The 16,584-nt window shown below is 37.2% G+C and overlaps 1 protein-coding gene across 6 annotated transcripts in view; it reads right to left on the bottom strand.

The window, feature by feature from the left end:
* The window catches only part of LOC106050310 (diuretic hormone receptor-like), a 117,590-nt gene that overhangs the window by 17,147 nt on the left and 83,859 nt on the right, over positions 1–16,584 (bottom strand). For all 6 annotated transcript variants that reach the window (XM_056004569.1, XM_056004561.1, XM_056004589.1 and 3 more), the window contains exons 3-9: positions 15,095–15,208; positions 14,395–14,489; positions 11,207–11,301; positions 10,454–10,568; positions 7,498–7,654; positions 6,092–6,155; positions 5,009–5,093 (exon numbers count right to left, since the gene is read on the bottom strand). In XM_056004569.1, coding sequence (XP_055860544.1) covers positions 5,009–5,093; positions 6,092–6,155; positions 7,498–7,654; positions 10,454–10,568; positions 11,207–11,301; positions 14,395–14,489; positions 15,095–15,208 — 725 coding nt within the window. The remainder of the gene's footprint in view (positions 1–5,008; positions 5,094–6,091; positions 6,156–7,497; positions 7,655–10,453; positions 10,569–11,206; positions 11,302–14,394; positions 14,490–15,094; positions 15,209–16,584) is intronic.

A 16,584-nucleotide genomic window follows, 5' to 3' on the forward strand; every position in this document is an offset into this window, starting at 1 on the left:
AGTTTGTTCGATCTTTAGATTTGTATTATCAAGAGTGATTTACACGCTGTAGTTTGTTCGGTCTTTACATTTGTATTATCAGGAGTGATTTACAAGTTGTAGTTTGTTCGGTCTTTAGATTTGTATTATCAGGAGTGGTTTACAAGCTGTAGTTTGTTCGGTCTTTACATTTGTATTATCAGGAGTGATTTACAAGTTGTAGTTTGTTCGGTCTTTAGATTTGTATTATCAGGAGTGGTTTACAAGCTGTAGTTTGTTCGGTCTTTACATTTGTATTATCAGGAGTGATTTACACGCTGTACTTTGTTCGGTCTTTAGATTTGTATTATCAGGAGTGGTTTACAAGAAGTAGTTTGTTCGGTCTTTACAATTGTATTATCAGGAGTGGTTTACACGCTTTAGTTTGTTCGGTCTTTACATTTGTATTATCAGGAGTGATTTACACGCTGTAGTTTGTTCGGTCTTTAGATTTGTATTATCAGGAGTGGTTTACACGCTGTACTTTGTTCGGTCTTTACATTTGTATTATCAGGAGTGATTTACAAGCTGTAGTTTGTTCGGTCTTTACATTTGTATTATCAGGAGTGATTTACAAGCTGTAGTTTGTTCGGTCTTTACATTTGTATTATCAGGAGTGGTTTACACGCTGTACTTTGTTCGGTCTTTACATTTGTATTATCAGGAGTGGTTTACAAGCTGTAGTTTGTTCGGTCTTTAGATTTGTATTATCAGGAGTGGTTTACACGTTGTACTTTGTTTGGTCTTTACATTTGTATTATCAAGAGTGATTTACACGCTGTAGTTTGCTCGGTCTTTAGATTTGTATTATCAGGAGTGGTTTACAAGCTGTAGTTTGTTCGGTCTTTACATTTGTATTATCAGGAGTGATTTACAAGCTGTAGTTTATTCGGTCTTTACATTTGTATTATCAGGAGTGATTTACAAGCTGTAGTTTGTTCGGTCTTTACATTTGTATTATCAGGAGTGATTTACAAGCTGTACTTTGTTCGGTCTTTAGATTTGTATTATCAGGAGTAGTTTACACGCTGTAGTTTGTTAGGTCTTTAGATTTGTATTATCAGGAGTGATTTACAAGCTGTAGTTTGTTTGGTCTTTAGATTTGTATTATCAGGAGTGGTTTACAAGCTGTAGTTTGTTCGGTCTTTACATTTGTATTATCAGGAGTGGTTTACACGCTGTACTTTGTTCGGTCTTTACATTTGTATTATCAGGAGTGGTTTACAAGCTGTAGTTTGTTCGGTCTTTACATTTGTATTATCAGGAGTGGTTTACAAGCTGTACTTTGTTCGGTCTTTAGATTTGTATTATCAGGAGTGGTTTACAAGCTGTAGTTTGTTAGGTCTTTAGATTTGTATTATCAGGAGTGGTTTACAAGCTGTAGTTTGTTAGGTCTTTAGATTTGTATTATCAGGAGTGGTTTACACGCTGTACTTTGTTCGGTCTTTAGATTTGTATTATCAGGAGTGGTTTACAAGCTGTAGTTTGTTCGATCTTTAGATTTGTATTATCAAGAGTGATTTACACGCTGTAGTTTGTTCGGTCTTTACATTTGTATTATCAGGAGTGATTTACAAGTTGTAGTTTGTTCGGTCTTTAGATTTGTATTATCAGGAGTGGTTTACAAGCTGTAGTTTGTTAGGTCTTTACATTTGTATTATCAGGAGTGGTTTACAAGCTGTACTTTGTTTGGTCTTTAGATTTGTATTATCAGGAGTAGTTTACACGCTGTAGTTTGTTAGGTCTTTAGATTTGTATTATCAGGAGTGATTTACAAGCTGTAGTTTGTTTGGTCTTTAGATTTGTATTATCAGGAGTGGTTTACAAGCTGTAGTTTGTTCGGTCTTTACATTTGTATTATCAGGAGTGGTTTACACGCTGTACTTTGTTCGGTCTTTACATTTGTATTATCAGGAGTGGTTTACAAGCTGTAGTTTGTTAGGTCTTTAGATTTGTATTATCAGGAGTGGTTTACAAGCTGTACTTTGTTCGGTCTTTAGATTTGTATTATCAGGAGTGGTTTACAAGCTGTAGTTTGTTAGGTCTTTAGATTTGTATTATCAGGAGTGGTTTACACGCTGTACTTTGTTCGGTCTTTAGATTTGTATTATCAGGAGTGGTTTACAAGCTGTAGTTTGTTCGATCTTTAGATTTGTATTATCAGGAGTGATTTACACGCTGTAGTTTGTTCGGTCTTTACATTTGTATTATCAGGAGTGATTTACAAGCTGTAGTTTGTTCGGTCTTTACATTTGTATTATCAGGAGTGATTTACAAGCTGTACTTTGTTCGGTCTTTAGATTTGTATTATCAGGAGTGATTTACAAGCTGTACTTTGTTCGGTCTTTAGATTTGTATTATCAGGAGTGATTTACAAGCTGTACTTTGTTCGGTCTTTAGATTTGTATTATCAGGAGTGATTTACAAGCTGTAGTTTGTTCGGTCTTTACATTTGTATTATCAGGAGTGGTTTACACGCTGTACTTTGTTCGGTCTTTAGATTTGTATTATCAGGAGTGGTTTACACGCTGTACTTTGTTCGGTCTTTACATTTGTATTATTAGGAGTGGTTTACAAGCTGTAGTTTGTTCGGTCTTTAGAATTGTATTATCAGGAGTGGTTTACAAGCTGTAGTTTGTTCGGTCTTTAGAATTGTATTATTAGGAGTGGTTTACAAGCTGTAGTTTGTTAGGTCTTTACATTTGTATTATCAGGAGTGGTTTACAAGCTGTAGTTTGTTCGGTCTTTACATTTGTATTATCAGGAGTGGTTTACACGCTGTAGTTTATTCGGTCTTTACATTTGTTTTATCAGGAGTGGTTTACACGCTGTAGTTTGTTCGGTCTTTAGATTTGTATTATCAGGAGTGGTTTACACGCTGTAGTTTGTTCGGTCTTTACATTTGTTTTATCAGGAGTGGTTTACACGCTGTAGTTTGTTCGGTCTTTACATTTGTTTTATCAGGAGTGGTTTACACGCTGTAGTTTGTTCGGTCTTTAGATTTTGGTTTTATAGCCCTTGGCTCTCACAACAGTGAAACCATTTACAGGTAACACTACATCAGTACAACACTACATCACTACATCACTACAACACTACATCACTACAACACTACATCACTACACCAATATGGATTCGCTCATATTTATAGTATGTATCAAAATAGGATTTTCAAAAACGAAGAGAATAAGCGTTTCAGATTTGTAAACATAAAAATATTCAAAGTCCACATCTAGACACATTGTGATGACCCAAAATATTCAAAGTCTACATCTAGACACATTGTGATGACCCAAAATATTCAAAGTCCACATCTAGACACATTGTGATGACCCAAAATATTCAAAGTCCACATCTAGACACATTGTGATGACCCAAAATATTCAAAGTCCACATCTAACACATTGTGATGACCCAAAATATTCAAAGTCTACATCTAGACACATTGTGATGACCCAAAATATTCAAAGTCCACATCTAGACACATTGTGATGACCCAAAATATTCAAAGTCCACATCTAGACACATTGTGATGACCCAAAATATTCAAAGTCCACATCTAGACACATTGTGATGACCCAAAATATTCAAAGTCCACATCTAGACACATTGTGATGACCCAAAATATTCAAAGTCCACATCTAGACACATTGTGATGACCCAAAATATTCAAAGTCTACATCTAGACACATTGTGATGACCCAAAATATTCAAAGTCCACATCTAGACACATTGTGATGACCCAAAATATTCAAAGTCCACATCTAGACACATTGTGATGACCCAAAATATTCAAAGTCCACATCTAGACACATTGTGATGACCCAAAATATTCAAAGGCTACATCTAGACACATTGTGATGACCCAAAATATTCAAAGTCCACATCTAGACACATTGTGATGACCCAAAATATTCAAAGTCCACATCTAGACACATTGTGATGACCCAAAATATTCAAAGTCCACATCTAGACACATTGTGATGACCCAAAATATTCAAAGTCTACATCTAGACACATTGTGATGACCCAAAATATTCAAAGTCCACATCTAGACACATTGTGATGACCCAAAATATGGAGGATCAAACTTTTTAAAATTACTCTTTACAACAGCTCGTCTTCGAAGACAGATTTTGAACTGAGAGATTTGTAGAATGCACCAGCCAACTCTAATGGGTACCTGCCATATGTTAGGGAAAGTAAACGAGGGTGGTCGTAGTGCTAGAACCCTCGTTAAGAAACAGATTCTCTTTACAACATCTGCCCTAAAAATAGTAAGGTCTGAAGTGGGTACTTTATTACAAAGCTTATATCAACTCAGTCTGTCTGTCTGTCTGGTAAAACGTTTTTACGGATTATTTCTAAGACACCCTTTCTCGGATCAAGTTAAAGCACAATAATTCATTGAAAAGACAATACATGAATGAATTTTAAAAATTAAACAATAAAGGAATTATTAATGGTAATTATTTTTTATACCGACAAGACAAATTAATTATTCATTATTCAGAGATATGGCTAAAGATTCATGTATTTTCTCCCTTTAGTTAACTGCACACGTTATTTCTCCCACACCCTCGGATCAAGTTGAAACTTTAAACAACTATTTATTGTACCTAACAAAACATCGCTCAATAAAGAAATAAACCAATCAGTCCATTAATTATTGGTTATTAATTATTATGTTTTATATCGAAGAAAGGAAATACCTTCTCCGCTATTGAAAAATATAGATGTAAATGTGGAGTTCTATTTGTTATATTTTTCTTGTTTGTAACTACTGTTATTATTACAAATGCCTGCGAAATGTGTAAACGTTTCTGACTATCCTTTGTAGTAGGTCAATTGGTCTGTTAGTAGTATTAGATCTATATTTCTTTCTTTATTGACACAAACCAGGACGAATAAAGGATAAACAAACGTTTTCAATATGTGTATCTATTGGTTTCTACAATTTCCCACCAAGTATTGTAAGACACTCACTTACCACTAAAAGTGTTGAACATGTTGCCACAATAATAGTATGTATGCTAAACTCATTCCAGTTTGACTTGCGTACAGGTAGCCAGCAGCTGGAGGTTAAACAGCACAACAAATAAATGATAAGTGTCAATGATGTAGAGTGTATAAGTGTCAATGATGGAGAGTGTACAAGTGTCAATGATGGAGAGTGTACGAGTGTCAATGATGGAGAGTGTACAAGTGTCAATGATGGAGAGTGTACAAGTGTCAATGATGGAGAGTGTACAAGTGTCAATGATGGAGAGTGTACAAGTGTCAATGATGGAGAGTGTACAAGTGTCAATGATGGAGAGTGTACAAGTGTCAATGATGGAGAGTGTACAAGTGTCAATGATGGAGAGTGTACAAGTGTCAAGGATGGAGAGTGTACAAGTGTCAATGATGGAGAGTGTACAAGTGTCAATGATGGAGAGTGTACAAGTGTCAATGATGGAGAGTGTACAAGTGTCAATGATGGAGAGTGTACAAGTGTCAATGATGGAGAGTGTACAAGTGTCAATGATGGAGAGTGTACAAGTGTCAATGATGGAGAGTGTACAAGAGTCAATGATGGAGAGTGTACAAGTGTCAATGATGGAGAGTGTACAAGTGTCAATGATGGAGAGTGTACAAGTGTCAATGATGGAGAGTGTACAAGTGTCAATGATGGAGAGTGTATATGTTGGTAATAAAACTACACCAAGTAAATCATGTTACAAATGTTTGTATTAGCTGATGTGATAGACAATTAAGTATTGAAATCGAAGTGGTCACAATATATAACACTTATAGCCGTGGTTTTTTAAAATACAAACCTCTCTATATATATATATATATATAATTATGTGTGTGTGTGTGTAACACTTATAACTATGATCCGTGCGCTATTCATTCCCTTTTAGAGTGTGACTGAAATTTTCTGAACATTGTAATTACATTTGTAAATGATATATATATATATATCAAGTCTTAATTAAATTGTATTTATAAACTTGTTTTTTTAGTTCAATTAGCAATTAGGAGTCGTACTGGAAGACTTTGAAGACAGTACAACGTCTGCTCTACTTACACATCGTCTGTATCGTATGTAGCCATGAAGCCAGCCCAAATGATGGTCACTATCAAGGGGCAGCCTACAACAGAAGCAGAGGTCAACTTTGTATTTTTTTTTGGCACAGAAAATATTGCTAATAAATCCAGGGAGTGAAACGATGACTACATGTACAAACAAGTTATTTTTGTGTTAATTACTCTCCCTTTAAAATGTAACAGCCTCGCATGTATGGAGTGCAATTGCATGAATTATTTGTAATCAATCAAAACAATTTTACAATGATAACTGTACACAATTGTATAAGTTGCTCTCCGGGGCTTGCAACTTTCACGCATGTGCTATATTGCATATTGACAAATTCTGATTCGTTGTTTCGGGGAAAGGGAGAGCACAGTTTAAGAGGTGTCATATCTCTCATTATTGCAAGGATTATCTCCCGTTAACTTAATACCATAGACTTTATTAAGCATAGACACAAATAAATAATGAATTCCGTCTTACTGACTACAAATCATGTTAAGTTACTTGTGGTCTATTGGGCAGATGATGTAAAGGTCCTCTGGTTCTGTGGGCTTCGGATAACGAGAGTGTCATGTGGCCAGCACAACGACCAATCGCCTTTACTTTTTCTCCAACTAATGCCAGGTACCCATTAGAGCTGGGCGGACTCAGAGGCACACAAAGATCCCGAAATTAAAATCCCCGTCTTCACCAGGAGACGCCAGGTTCGGACGTCAAGCGCTTTATCATTCAGCCAGCATGCCTCCTTTAATTAAGTAACTGGTTAATTGTTTGATGAATTCATGTGTTGTCTTGGATAATGAATAATTTTACTTTTAAGTTTCCACTTGCTTGAAGAAGGGAGAGATAACATATAGAAGATTTTGACCAGACAGATAGACGGAGGGAGTGAATATAAGGATTGGGTAAACAGAGCTAATTGTACCAAGCTAGGCTAAACAACCCAGATGTTACAAAAGTATTAAAGATAAACTGCTTGGTAAAATAGACACATAGGGAAAGGTCATTGGACAAGTTTATGTCTGTGTATGTGTTTATTCTGTTAGACAAGTTTCCTCCTAAATGGTGATCATTACGTTGTTTCTCAAACCTCCCGCAAGACTGCACGCGGTTGACGCAGGGTTCGAATCTCAGAAACTTTTAAACTTTCAAATCTTTAACAACCAATTTGTATAATATCAAATATCAATGTCTCAGTGTTGGGTTATTAAAACCATACAATATCAATTTATTTTTATTTGAACGATTTTCATAAGGACATTGTATGAGTTTTTTCACGCAATATAACTAGAGTCTATTATCAAGTCTAGTGCACTACACAGAAAAGCCTCTTCTATTTAGCGTGGATTCATTTTGTATATAAGAATAAGGATACTACTCTGATGAGAATACATGCTTACCCCAACCAACTATAAGAAAGTGCCATAAACGAATCTTGTGTGCCTGGTAAGCCCATATCACGATACTTAACAGGTAAACGCCTTCGACGAACATCCAAAAGTAGATGGCCGTGTTGAAATAGGTCATAAAAAACACAAATACTCTACAACCATGATACTGGAAAAAGAAAACAAATGTATTTTGATAATGTGGTATAAATTAGCGAGTATTAAAATTATGATCATAAAAATATATGAAATAGTTACATCTTGATTCATTAAAGTATGCACAGAGTAATAAAAGAAAAAAATGCATATCAAATAAGACTAGTGTGTGTGTGAACAGAAATATTTCTGATTAAATCTTTTAATATCTTCATGGCTAATTAATATCCCTTTCAACACAGATTGAATCATTCTCCATTTCTGTTTAATAAGATGTTGGGAATAAATTAATGACTTAACGAACGTAAAATTAAACAACAATGTAACCTAATTACTTGGCACCCGCACTGTACCAGTGGCGTCTGATAGGAAACGGCCTGAAGAGGAAACGATTAGGCCACTAGGCAAGCAAAATAAGTCTCTCGTCTTGAGTGCCGAACAACATTGTTTCATTGTACAGGTCGGGAAACCCCCCCCCCCCCTCGCCACAAGCCTTTCCTTTCCACGGCCTTTCAGAAATGACGTATTCCCGCACGTTGTTTTTTTTTTTGTGTGTAGATATTGTAATAACTGAAGGGAGGCAACTCAACGAGACAAAGACGTTTATTTACAAGGAGACATGACAAACACAAAGGGGCATCTGCCTTGAGTACAGCATCTCCATATTGGCACTCTCTACTTGGGTGGAAATCGTTTGTCACTCTCATGTCAACATCCGACTTGTTTAGTCACAGATAGTGCGCACCTTCTTTCTGCACTATCTTGGATGGCGGTGCGCATGGCAAAGTCATAACATTGCCCCCGTCTTTGCACTTTTCGTCCCGAAAAGAAACACTGCAGCTGAGGTTTGACAGTTCTGGTGAAGGTCGATCAGTGGGAGACACAGGCGGCAGGGAGCGTGTCCCCACGAAGCCATCCGCATTGTTTTCCTGCAGTGTCGCTTTCTCTTTCTCCAGTTGACCAGGCTGTTGTTGCGATGATGACGTGGCCATTTGACACACAAAGAGATAGTGTCCAGCACTGTTTCCTTCAGCACAGCCGTTGATCTAACACGCTGTCTCAGCAGACCTTCCCGACAGACGCCTCTCAAGGGAGCTGCAGGTTCACATGCAGCCACGTTGCAAACAAAGTCCAATGTACCGCAGTCATCCTCAGATAACAGTCTCAGGTCCAGAAGATAGGTCTCTTCAGGTTCAAGTGGAAAATGTCTTCCTCTTGACAGCTCAGATTTAGAGTGGTTTGATTGACATTCATCTATGCCAATGTCGATGATGATGGCAAAAGTACATATGCCCTGTTGGTGGTTTTCTTGGCATCTAAATTTTATGTGTGATGCGCCGCACGTACAGTTCATGGTAAACTTCTGGATGCAGTTGTCAAGCTTCGAATTTCCCTCGTGAGCACCGGCAGATAGGCAGAGGTCTTTAAGGTCCATAAGGCTTGAACGCAGACCCAACGTTGTCTTGATCTGTCCAGCTCATTTAAGGTTCTGGTAACAGGTACAACAGGAACAAACGCTTCAGGCACATAACAGACTTCAGTTTCTTCGTTTGTCTCTTTCCGTTCGATTTGGTACATCTCGTTGAGATCATCACAGCAAACGTTGTCACGTTTCTCGTCTTGAAAGTCACAACCACAAGACTTGCCCACAACACAGACACGGCGCTCAAATCCCCAGCGTCTCCGTCACCATTGTTTGTGCAACCACAGTCTTGACCACGCAATTTCTTTACCAACGAGTGTACGCCTTCTTTCATTTGATACACCATTTTATCTACCTTGTTCCCCATACTGTTTATTTTATTCACACATTGCACCAATACCTTCATTTATCTTGCCAAAAAGCTCATAAATCTCCGGTTCAATTTCAAATAGGTAGGTCTCCGGATCTTCGTCTTCATCAATTAGGGCTTGCCGGAGACGAGCTTGCTACCATCAAGCTTCAGGCGTCTGTAACGAAGTTCCTGCCTTAGCTCTTTAATTAAGAGTTGGTCTAGTTGTTTAAAAAATACCATTGTGCTAGAATCCTACCTCCTCTCGTTGAGTCGCCTATAATCCCACTTCTGAAACCAATGTAATAACTGAAGGGAGGCTACTCAACTAGACAAAAACGTGTATTTACTCGGAGACATGACAAACACAAAGGGGCATCTGCCTTGAGTACAGCAACTCCATATTGGCTCTCTCCTTGGGCGGAAATCATTCTCTCAAGTCAGCATCCGACTTGTTTAGTCACAGATAGTGCGCACCTTCTTTCTGCACTATCTTGGATAGCGGTGCGCATGGCAAAGTCAAAACAATATATATTCAAGTGAAAGTGATGGATCTCCACGATGTACTCTTCTCTAGTCCAGGTGTCTAGAGATCCGAGTTTCTAAAAATTAAGATGTCATACAAAGACATATGATCGGACCACTCCCAAACAGGACCATTGTTCGGCCAGGCCTGCGGAAGGCAGTTTTCGATATGTATATAGCCCTGGACTCGAATAATATCACTTGACTATAAAAAAAATGCTTGGTTATCCTTATAATGGTATAGACTGCAATTGTTTTAGGTTTAACTATTTTAGAACATTCGTTATGACATAAACTCTATAACGGAATTATTTTAAAAGTGTCGTTAGTATAATGGGGAAAATGCGGAACAAATAATTCTTTTTTGTGTGTGTGTCGGCCACAGCGTGCCAGGTAATAGCCGACATGTCCATAAATAGAGCCAGAATCAAATAGCAACTTATACAATCAAATAGAGCCAGAATAAAATAGCAACTTATACAACCAAATGTCAAGAAAATGAGAATCGCTCTTACCGATACAGACGCAAGTTTCATCTTAGTAAATGATGAGAGAATATATTTGATATTTGATATCAACATTGCAATCATCAGGTTACAGTGGATTAAATTTCGCAAACATCTCAAGGTCCTGAAAATAAAAATGCGACTAGTTTCAGCCTACGTTTTTCTATGGTGTTAACAAGCTAAATCTAAAAAAAATCATTTTTTTTAATTATCTAAAGGGAAAGAACTCCGCACTTAAAACTATATATATTAATAATGTACACGTTATTTCCCTTGAGTTCGATTTCAGGTCGTTCACTTTTTTTTTTTATTAAATGCATTTAAAAAGCGATCCCCCAGATCCCCCCTTCTTTCTCCTCCCACCCTTTACCAACGGGTCCAGATAAATGATAGGATCATAGAGTATTAAGAAAGCTAAAAGTATGAAATAGCGCTAAACAAAAACAATAGGTACAAGTAAGCTTTTTATAAGTAAGAAATATTTTTTAGACTGTTTTTTTGTTTTTGTTTTTTTTTTTTGTTCATCTTTTTTTACTTGCTGGTAAATTAAAGACCATTCACACTTTCAATCAAGCCTCTTGGTTTATTTGCTTTTTCGCTCTCTCTCATTCCTTCATATTCTTAATAGTTCATCGTGTCCAATTCCCCCACCATAAAATAAAAAAAAAAAACATGTCTGTTAATTAATATAAATAATCATAAGAACTGGCCAGTATATGTAACACTGCCTTAAAGAGAGAAAAAAAAAAGCAAATAGCTCACTTGAAATAAAGGAACATGGTAATTGCAACAATCAGTACCACACATGTTATGGGATATCCAATGTCGAATATTGTCTTGACTATTGCTCTTTCTCTCTGAAAAAAAAAAAGGTCCAGTAACTAAAGGTATAAGTCATTAGGTAGAGAAAGAGACTAAGGCCAAAAGGAAAAGTAACTCTCGAGACAGTCACAGGCGACAAGAATGTAAATGAATCCCGGCTGACAATGGCTTCTGTGTCATATTTACATCTACACAAAAGTCCACACCTAGTCACCAGAAAGGCTGACATTTTTTCTCTATCTTTAGAATGCTAAAATGTAACATAGTTTCTACCTCAATGCTAGACCAAACTCCAAGATTCAAAAAAGTAAAGTTCCCCTTTCAGACCTTGTAGTCTATAATAATAACAATAATAATAATCTTTATTATCCGTATGGAAATTTGTCTTACAATTTGTGCATTACACCAAACAAAAAATATTATAGCTATAAGAAACCAAAGTGTACATTCACACCAGACTCACTCATAATTTACACGTGACAAAGTTTATACCAGATTGTTCTTATTTAATGATTTGATTGCCAGGGGAACAAAAGAGTGTTTGTGTCTGTTTGTCTTTGCTTTCGGTGTCTTGTATCTCTTCTGTGATGGTAAAATCACAAAATCCTGACACAAAGGGTGATTCTTTATTTCGAGGATCTTGTTAGCTTTTTATAGATGTTTGTCTCAAACAACTGCCCAAATGGGGTTTGTTTTTTTGCCAATGACTTTGCCAGCAGCATTTAGGATTCTATAAAGTTTATTTTTATTTTTAATGCTCAGATTGCCATACCAGGCAGTGATATTGAAACTTAAAATATTGCAGATGTGAGCGTGATAAAACATAGCCAAGCCCTTTTCGCTAACATTAAACGAGGACAGTTTTCTTAGTAATCGTAATCTTTGCTTCCCTTTTTAGCTGATATAATCAGTATTTGCAGTAAAATTTAGTTTATTGTCTAGGATAGTACCAAGGTATTTAAAGGTTTGCACAATTTCAATAGTCTCTCCAGCTACAAAAACAATATCATTTTCCTTCTTGTCCCTACGAAAATCAATTATCATTTCTTTGTTGTTTTATTTTTACATTTAATAATAAAAAATTATCTTTACAGTATTTTCCAATGTGTTCTATTTCTTTGAAACACTCATTTACGCCTGGGCTCCCTGAGAGCAGTGCAAGAAGAGCCGCATCATCAGCGAATTTTGTGAAGGAGCAACAAGAACTATCGGATTGAAAATCATTGGTGTACAAAATGAACCACAATGGCGATGTCACAGCCCCCTGGGGCGCCCCTGTGTTAACTATACGTTCATTAGATATGACATTGTTTACCCTAACCCTCTGAGCTCTCTGGGTCAAAAATTCATTAGCCCATAGTATTATGTTTGGACTAATCTGCAACGCTTTCATCTTTTCCATGAGTAAATGAAGTTGTATAGTGTTAAAAGCTGATGAGAAATCAATAAAGAACAATCTTGCATAAGTGTTCAGTAAGTCCAGATGTTTGTAGACACAGTTTAAAATATTTAGGATGGCATCGTCTACACCTTTACCCTTTTGGTAAGCAAATTGTAAAGGGTCTAACTTATTACAAGGATCATTCAGAAGAAACATTTTAACCAATTTTTCTAAACATTTAGACACAATGGAAGTAAGTGAAACAGGTCTATAGTCATTCATTTCTTTCGGTTTGGAAACCTTTGGCACAGGTACAATTATAGATGACTTCCACACAGGTGGTATCTCATGGTTTAGTAATGAATTAGAAAAAATGTCTTGGAAAGGTTCAGCTAGTTGTTCAGCACATTCTTTTAAGATTCGCCCTTTTATTCCATCAGGACCACCAGCTTTCATTGGGTTGACGTTTTTGAAAATGTTACAAACTTGCTCTTTAGTAATCTCTAATTATAAACAGTTGTTAACATTGACATCTTCAGGGGCTTTGAGTCTTAGATAATTAAAATCTTTCGTGTCGAAGCGACAATAGAAATCATTTAACTCGTTGGCTAATGTTTTTTCGTCTCTTGTAGCAAGATTATTTTTAATTTTGACTTGTGCTCCTGCCATTTTGTTCATGATGCCCCACGCCTGTCTCATGTCACTTGTATTAATTGAGTCTTCCAGCTTGGTACGGTAGTTTCTCCTCCCTTCCTCAAGAACGACGTTGAGCTTTCGTTGAGCACTTTTCCTTGTCTGTCCATCGCCACTCATGAATGCTCTTTTCTTTTTGATTATTTCCCGTTTTATTTTTGCAGTGACCCATGGTTTATTGTTGGGGTATATCTTGATGCTCTTAGTACTGACACACAAGTTTTCACAGAATTTGATGTAATTTGTCACTGCGTCGACCCATTCTTCCAGATTTGAAGTGGTCTCTTTGAACAAATTCCAATCAGTGCAGTCTAGACATCGCTGTAGTTTGAGAATATTGTCTTGAGTCCATTCTTGTACGTTTTTTTGAATGATTTTTCCTTCTTTAAGTTTTGTACGGTAAGTAGGCAGCAGTTGTATTGTTTTGTGGTCCGATGATCCTAGTGGTGGTTTTTCACGAGATGTGAATGCTCCTTTGATGTTACAGTAAAGTCCAGAGTTCTGTTCTCTCTTGTCGGACATGAAATGTATTGATAGAAGGTGGGTAGGTCAACCTTCAAGGTGCATTTATTAAGATCACCCAGTATAACTACTGGTGCATCCGGTGACCTTGTCTGAAACTCATGCACTACGTCAGCGATGATTGCAGCTGCAACTTCCGTCTTGGCTGTTGGCGGAACATAAACCAGGACTATGTAAATAACACCAAAGTCTCGTGGCAAATGAAAAGGTCTCAATGAGAGCGCCAGTAGTTCTAGGGCAGAATATGTTAAGGTCATCTGTTTTGGCCAACTGTTAAAGAGCAGGGTGTCATGTGGCCAGCACAACGACCAACCGCCTTCACTTAACTAGTCAGCCACCGCGCCCCCAAACATCAAGATTAGCCAATGAACTTATATCAAGCACGATGCGGAACATGGGCAATACACTGTTCAATAGAGGTATTAGTTGTTTTTATATCTATACCTGACAGTCAGACTGCACAAAAACAATAACATTCCTTGCTGTGGGCAATAAAATCACATATCTTAAAGTTAATTGTAAATAAACATACCCAAAAATCTGTCTCGCTAGGATCTTGTTTAAAACAGTCTAAGTATATTGCCTTTGACCAAGTTCCATTTTCAGAGCAAACTCTGCTTGCTTTGTCTGAAACAAAGAAAAAAATAAAAGTAAGTTCCTGCTTTCAGACTTTGTAGTCTATACGGCAGATGATGTAAAGCTCATCTTTTTCTGTGACCTAATGTTAACGAGGGTGTCATGTGGCCAGCACAACGACCAACCGCCTTTACTTTTCCCCAACTAATGTCTTGGCGCCCGAAGATTCCGAAATAGAAAATCCCAGTCTTCCCCCCGGTTCGGAAGCCAAGCGCTTTACCGCTCAGCCACCGCTTCTCCAACAAAAAAATTTATAATAAAGTGATAACCGTTGGGCGCATGAAATACATCAGAGTATGTGTTATAGATGTCAAGGCCCTAAATACAACACAATGAAGAGACTGGTGTACTTCTTTGGTTATGTATAGTTATTTCTAAATAATCAAGATTGACATTTTAAACAAGACTTTTTTTTTGTTCTTTATAAAGGATTCTTAGATTAAACTCAGATGAAGGTCTATGGCAGCAAAAATTGACATTATTCAGAGAACGAAAACAAAACACAGACAATACGCCTAACATAATGCTAACAAACTAATAATAAAATAGATCTGTGTTTAATGAGGTCTAAAACATAAAACTGTAGGCTTACTTACATTTAGTGTTTGTAACCTGATGCTCAAAGCACTGGACCTCAGCAGTACTGCCTGCCCTGGTGGGCGGCCAACAACTTATGTCTGTTGTGAAATTGCAGTAAATCGAATCGGGATCTGAAAATAGAAAAACAACATTCGTCTTAAAAATGTTGTGGGTTATAGAATAGAGAAATGGACTCTTTATTTTGTTTTCGAAATAAATGACAAGACTCAAGGACGTTCTACAAATAATATGTACTCGAGTTTACAGACGTTCATTGTATAAGAAAGTTATATCACGTCATGATGTTATTTAAACTATGTCAATATCTACATTGCGTCTTCTATATTCCTCTTTGTTTTGCGCTAGCCTAAACTCTTCCCCTCCCCCCCCCCCTCCCCGACTTTACTTTGTTTCTTTTATCACTTGATTTATCACTATCCCCTCCCTAGTATATATTGGAATGAGAAAAAGTTCTTCTTGTATTATTATTAGATGGGATATAAAATAATGATTCAATTAATTGGTTCATTGCATATAGTAAGGCTAAACCAGAAAAGGGGGCGTCGATTTCAGAAAAGCAAGTTTATCATATCTGATTTTACATTCTAGACGGCGTTTTTTCAAAATGGTGGTCGGGTTATACAGACGGACTGCTTGAGTGTTGGAAAGTTTGAATTTTCGGTAATTTGAAAGAAAGAAAATGTAAACACCATAGGGACATCTGCCCGTCTTTTGAACTGTTAGTTCCCCCCCTCTCTCTCTCTCTCTCTATCTCCCTCCCTGTCTACCTTTCTCTCTCTCCCTCTCTTATACTCTCCCTTTCTCTTTCTCCTTCTCTTCCTCCCTGTCCCTCTCTCTCACTCTCCCTCTCTCTCTCTCCTCTCTACCCCTTTCTCTTCCTCTATTTCCTCTTTTCTCCTTTTCTCCCTCTCTCTCTCTCTCTCTCTTGCTTTCGTTCTCGTTTAGGTGATTAGGACGTCACTATAGAGGACGCTGATCTTGTCGATAACAAAACGGATTAACGTCACTATAGAGGACGCTGATCTTGTCGATAACAAAACGGATTAACGTCACTATAGAGGACGCTGATCTTGTCGATAACAAAACGGATTAACGTCACTATAGAGGACGCTGATCTTGTCGATAACAAAACGGATTAATGTCACTGTAGAGGACGCTGATCTTGTCGATAACAAAACGGATTAATGTCACTATAGAGGACGCTGATCTTGTCGATAACAAAACGGATTAATGTCACTATAGAGGACGCTGATCTTGTCGATAACAAAACGGATTAATGTCACTATAGAGGACGCTGATCTTGTCGATAACAAAACGGATTAATGTCACTATAGAGGACGCTGATCTTGTCGATAACAAAACGGATTAATGTCACTATAGAGGACGTGATCTTGTCGATAACAAAACGGATTAATGTCACTATAGAGGACGCTGATCTTGTCGATAACAAAACGGATTAATGTCACTGTAGAGGGCGTGATCTTGT

This window comes from Biomphalaria glabrata, chromosome 1 (assembly GCF_947242115.1).
Source record: "Biomphalaria glabrata chromosome 1, xgBioGlab47.1, whole genome shotgun sequence".
In the NCBI taxonomy this organism is placed as follows: Eukaryota; Metazoa; Mollusca; class Gastropoda; family Planorbidae; genus Biomphalaria; species Biomphalaria glabrata.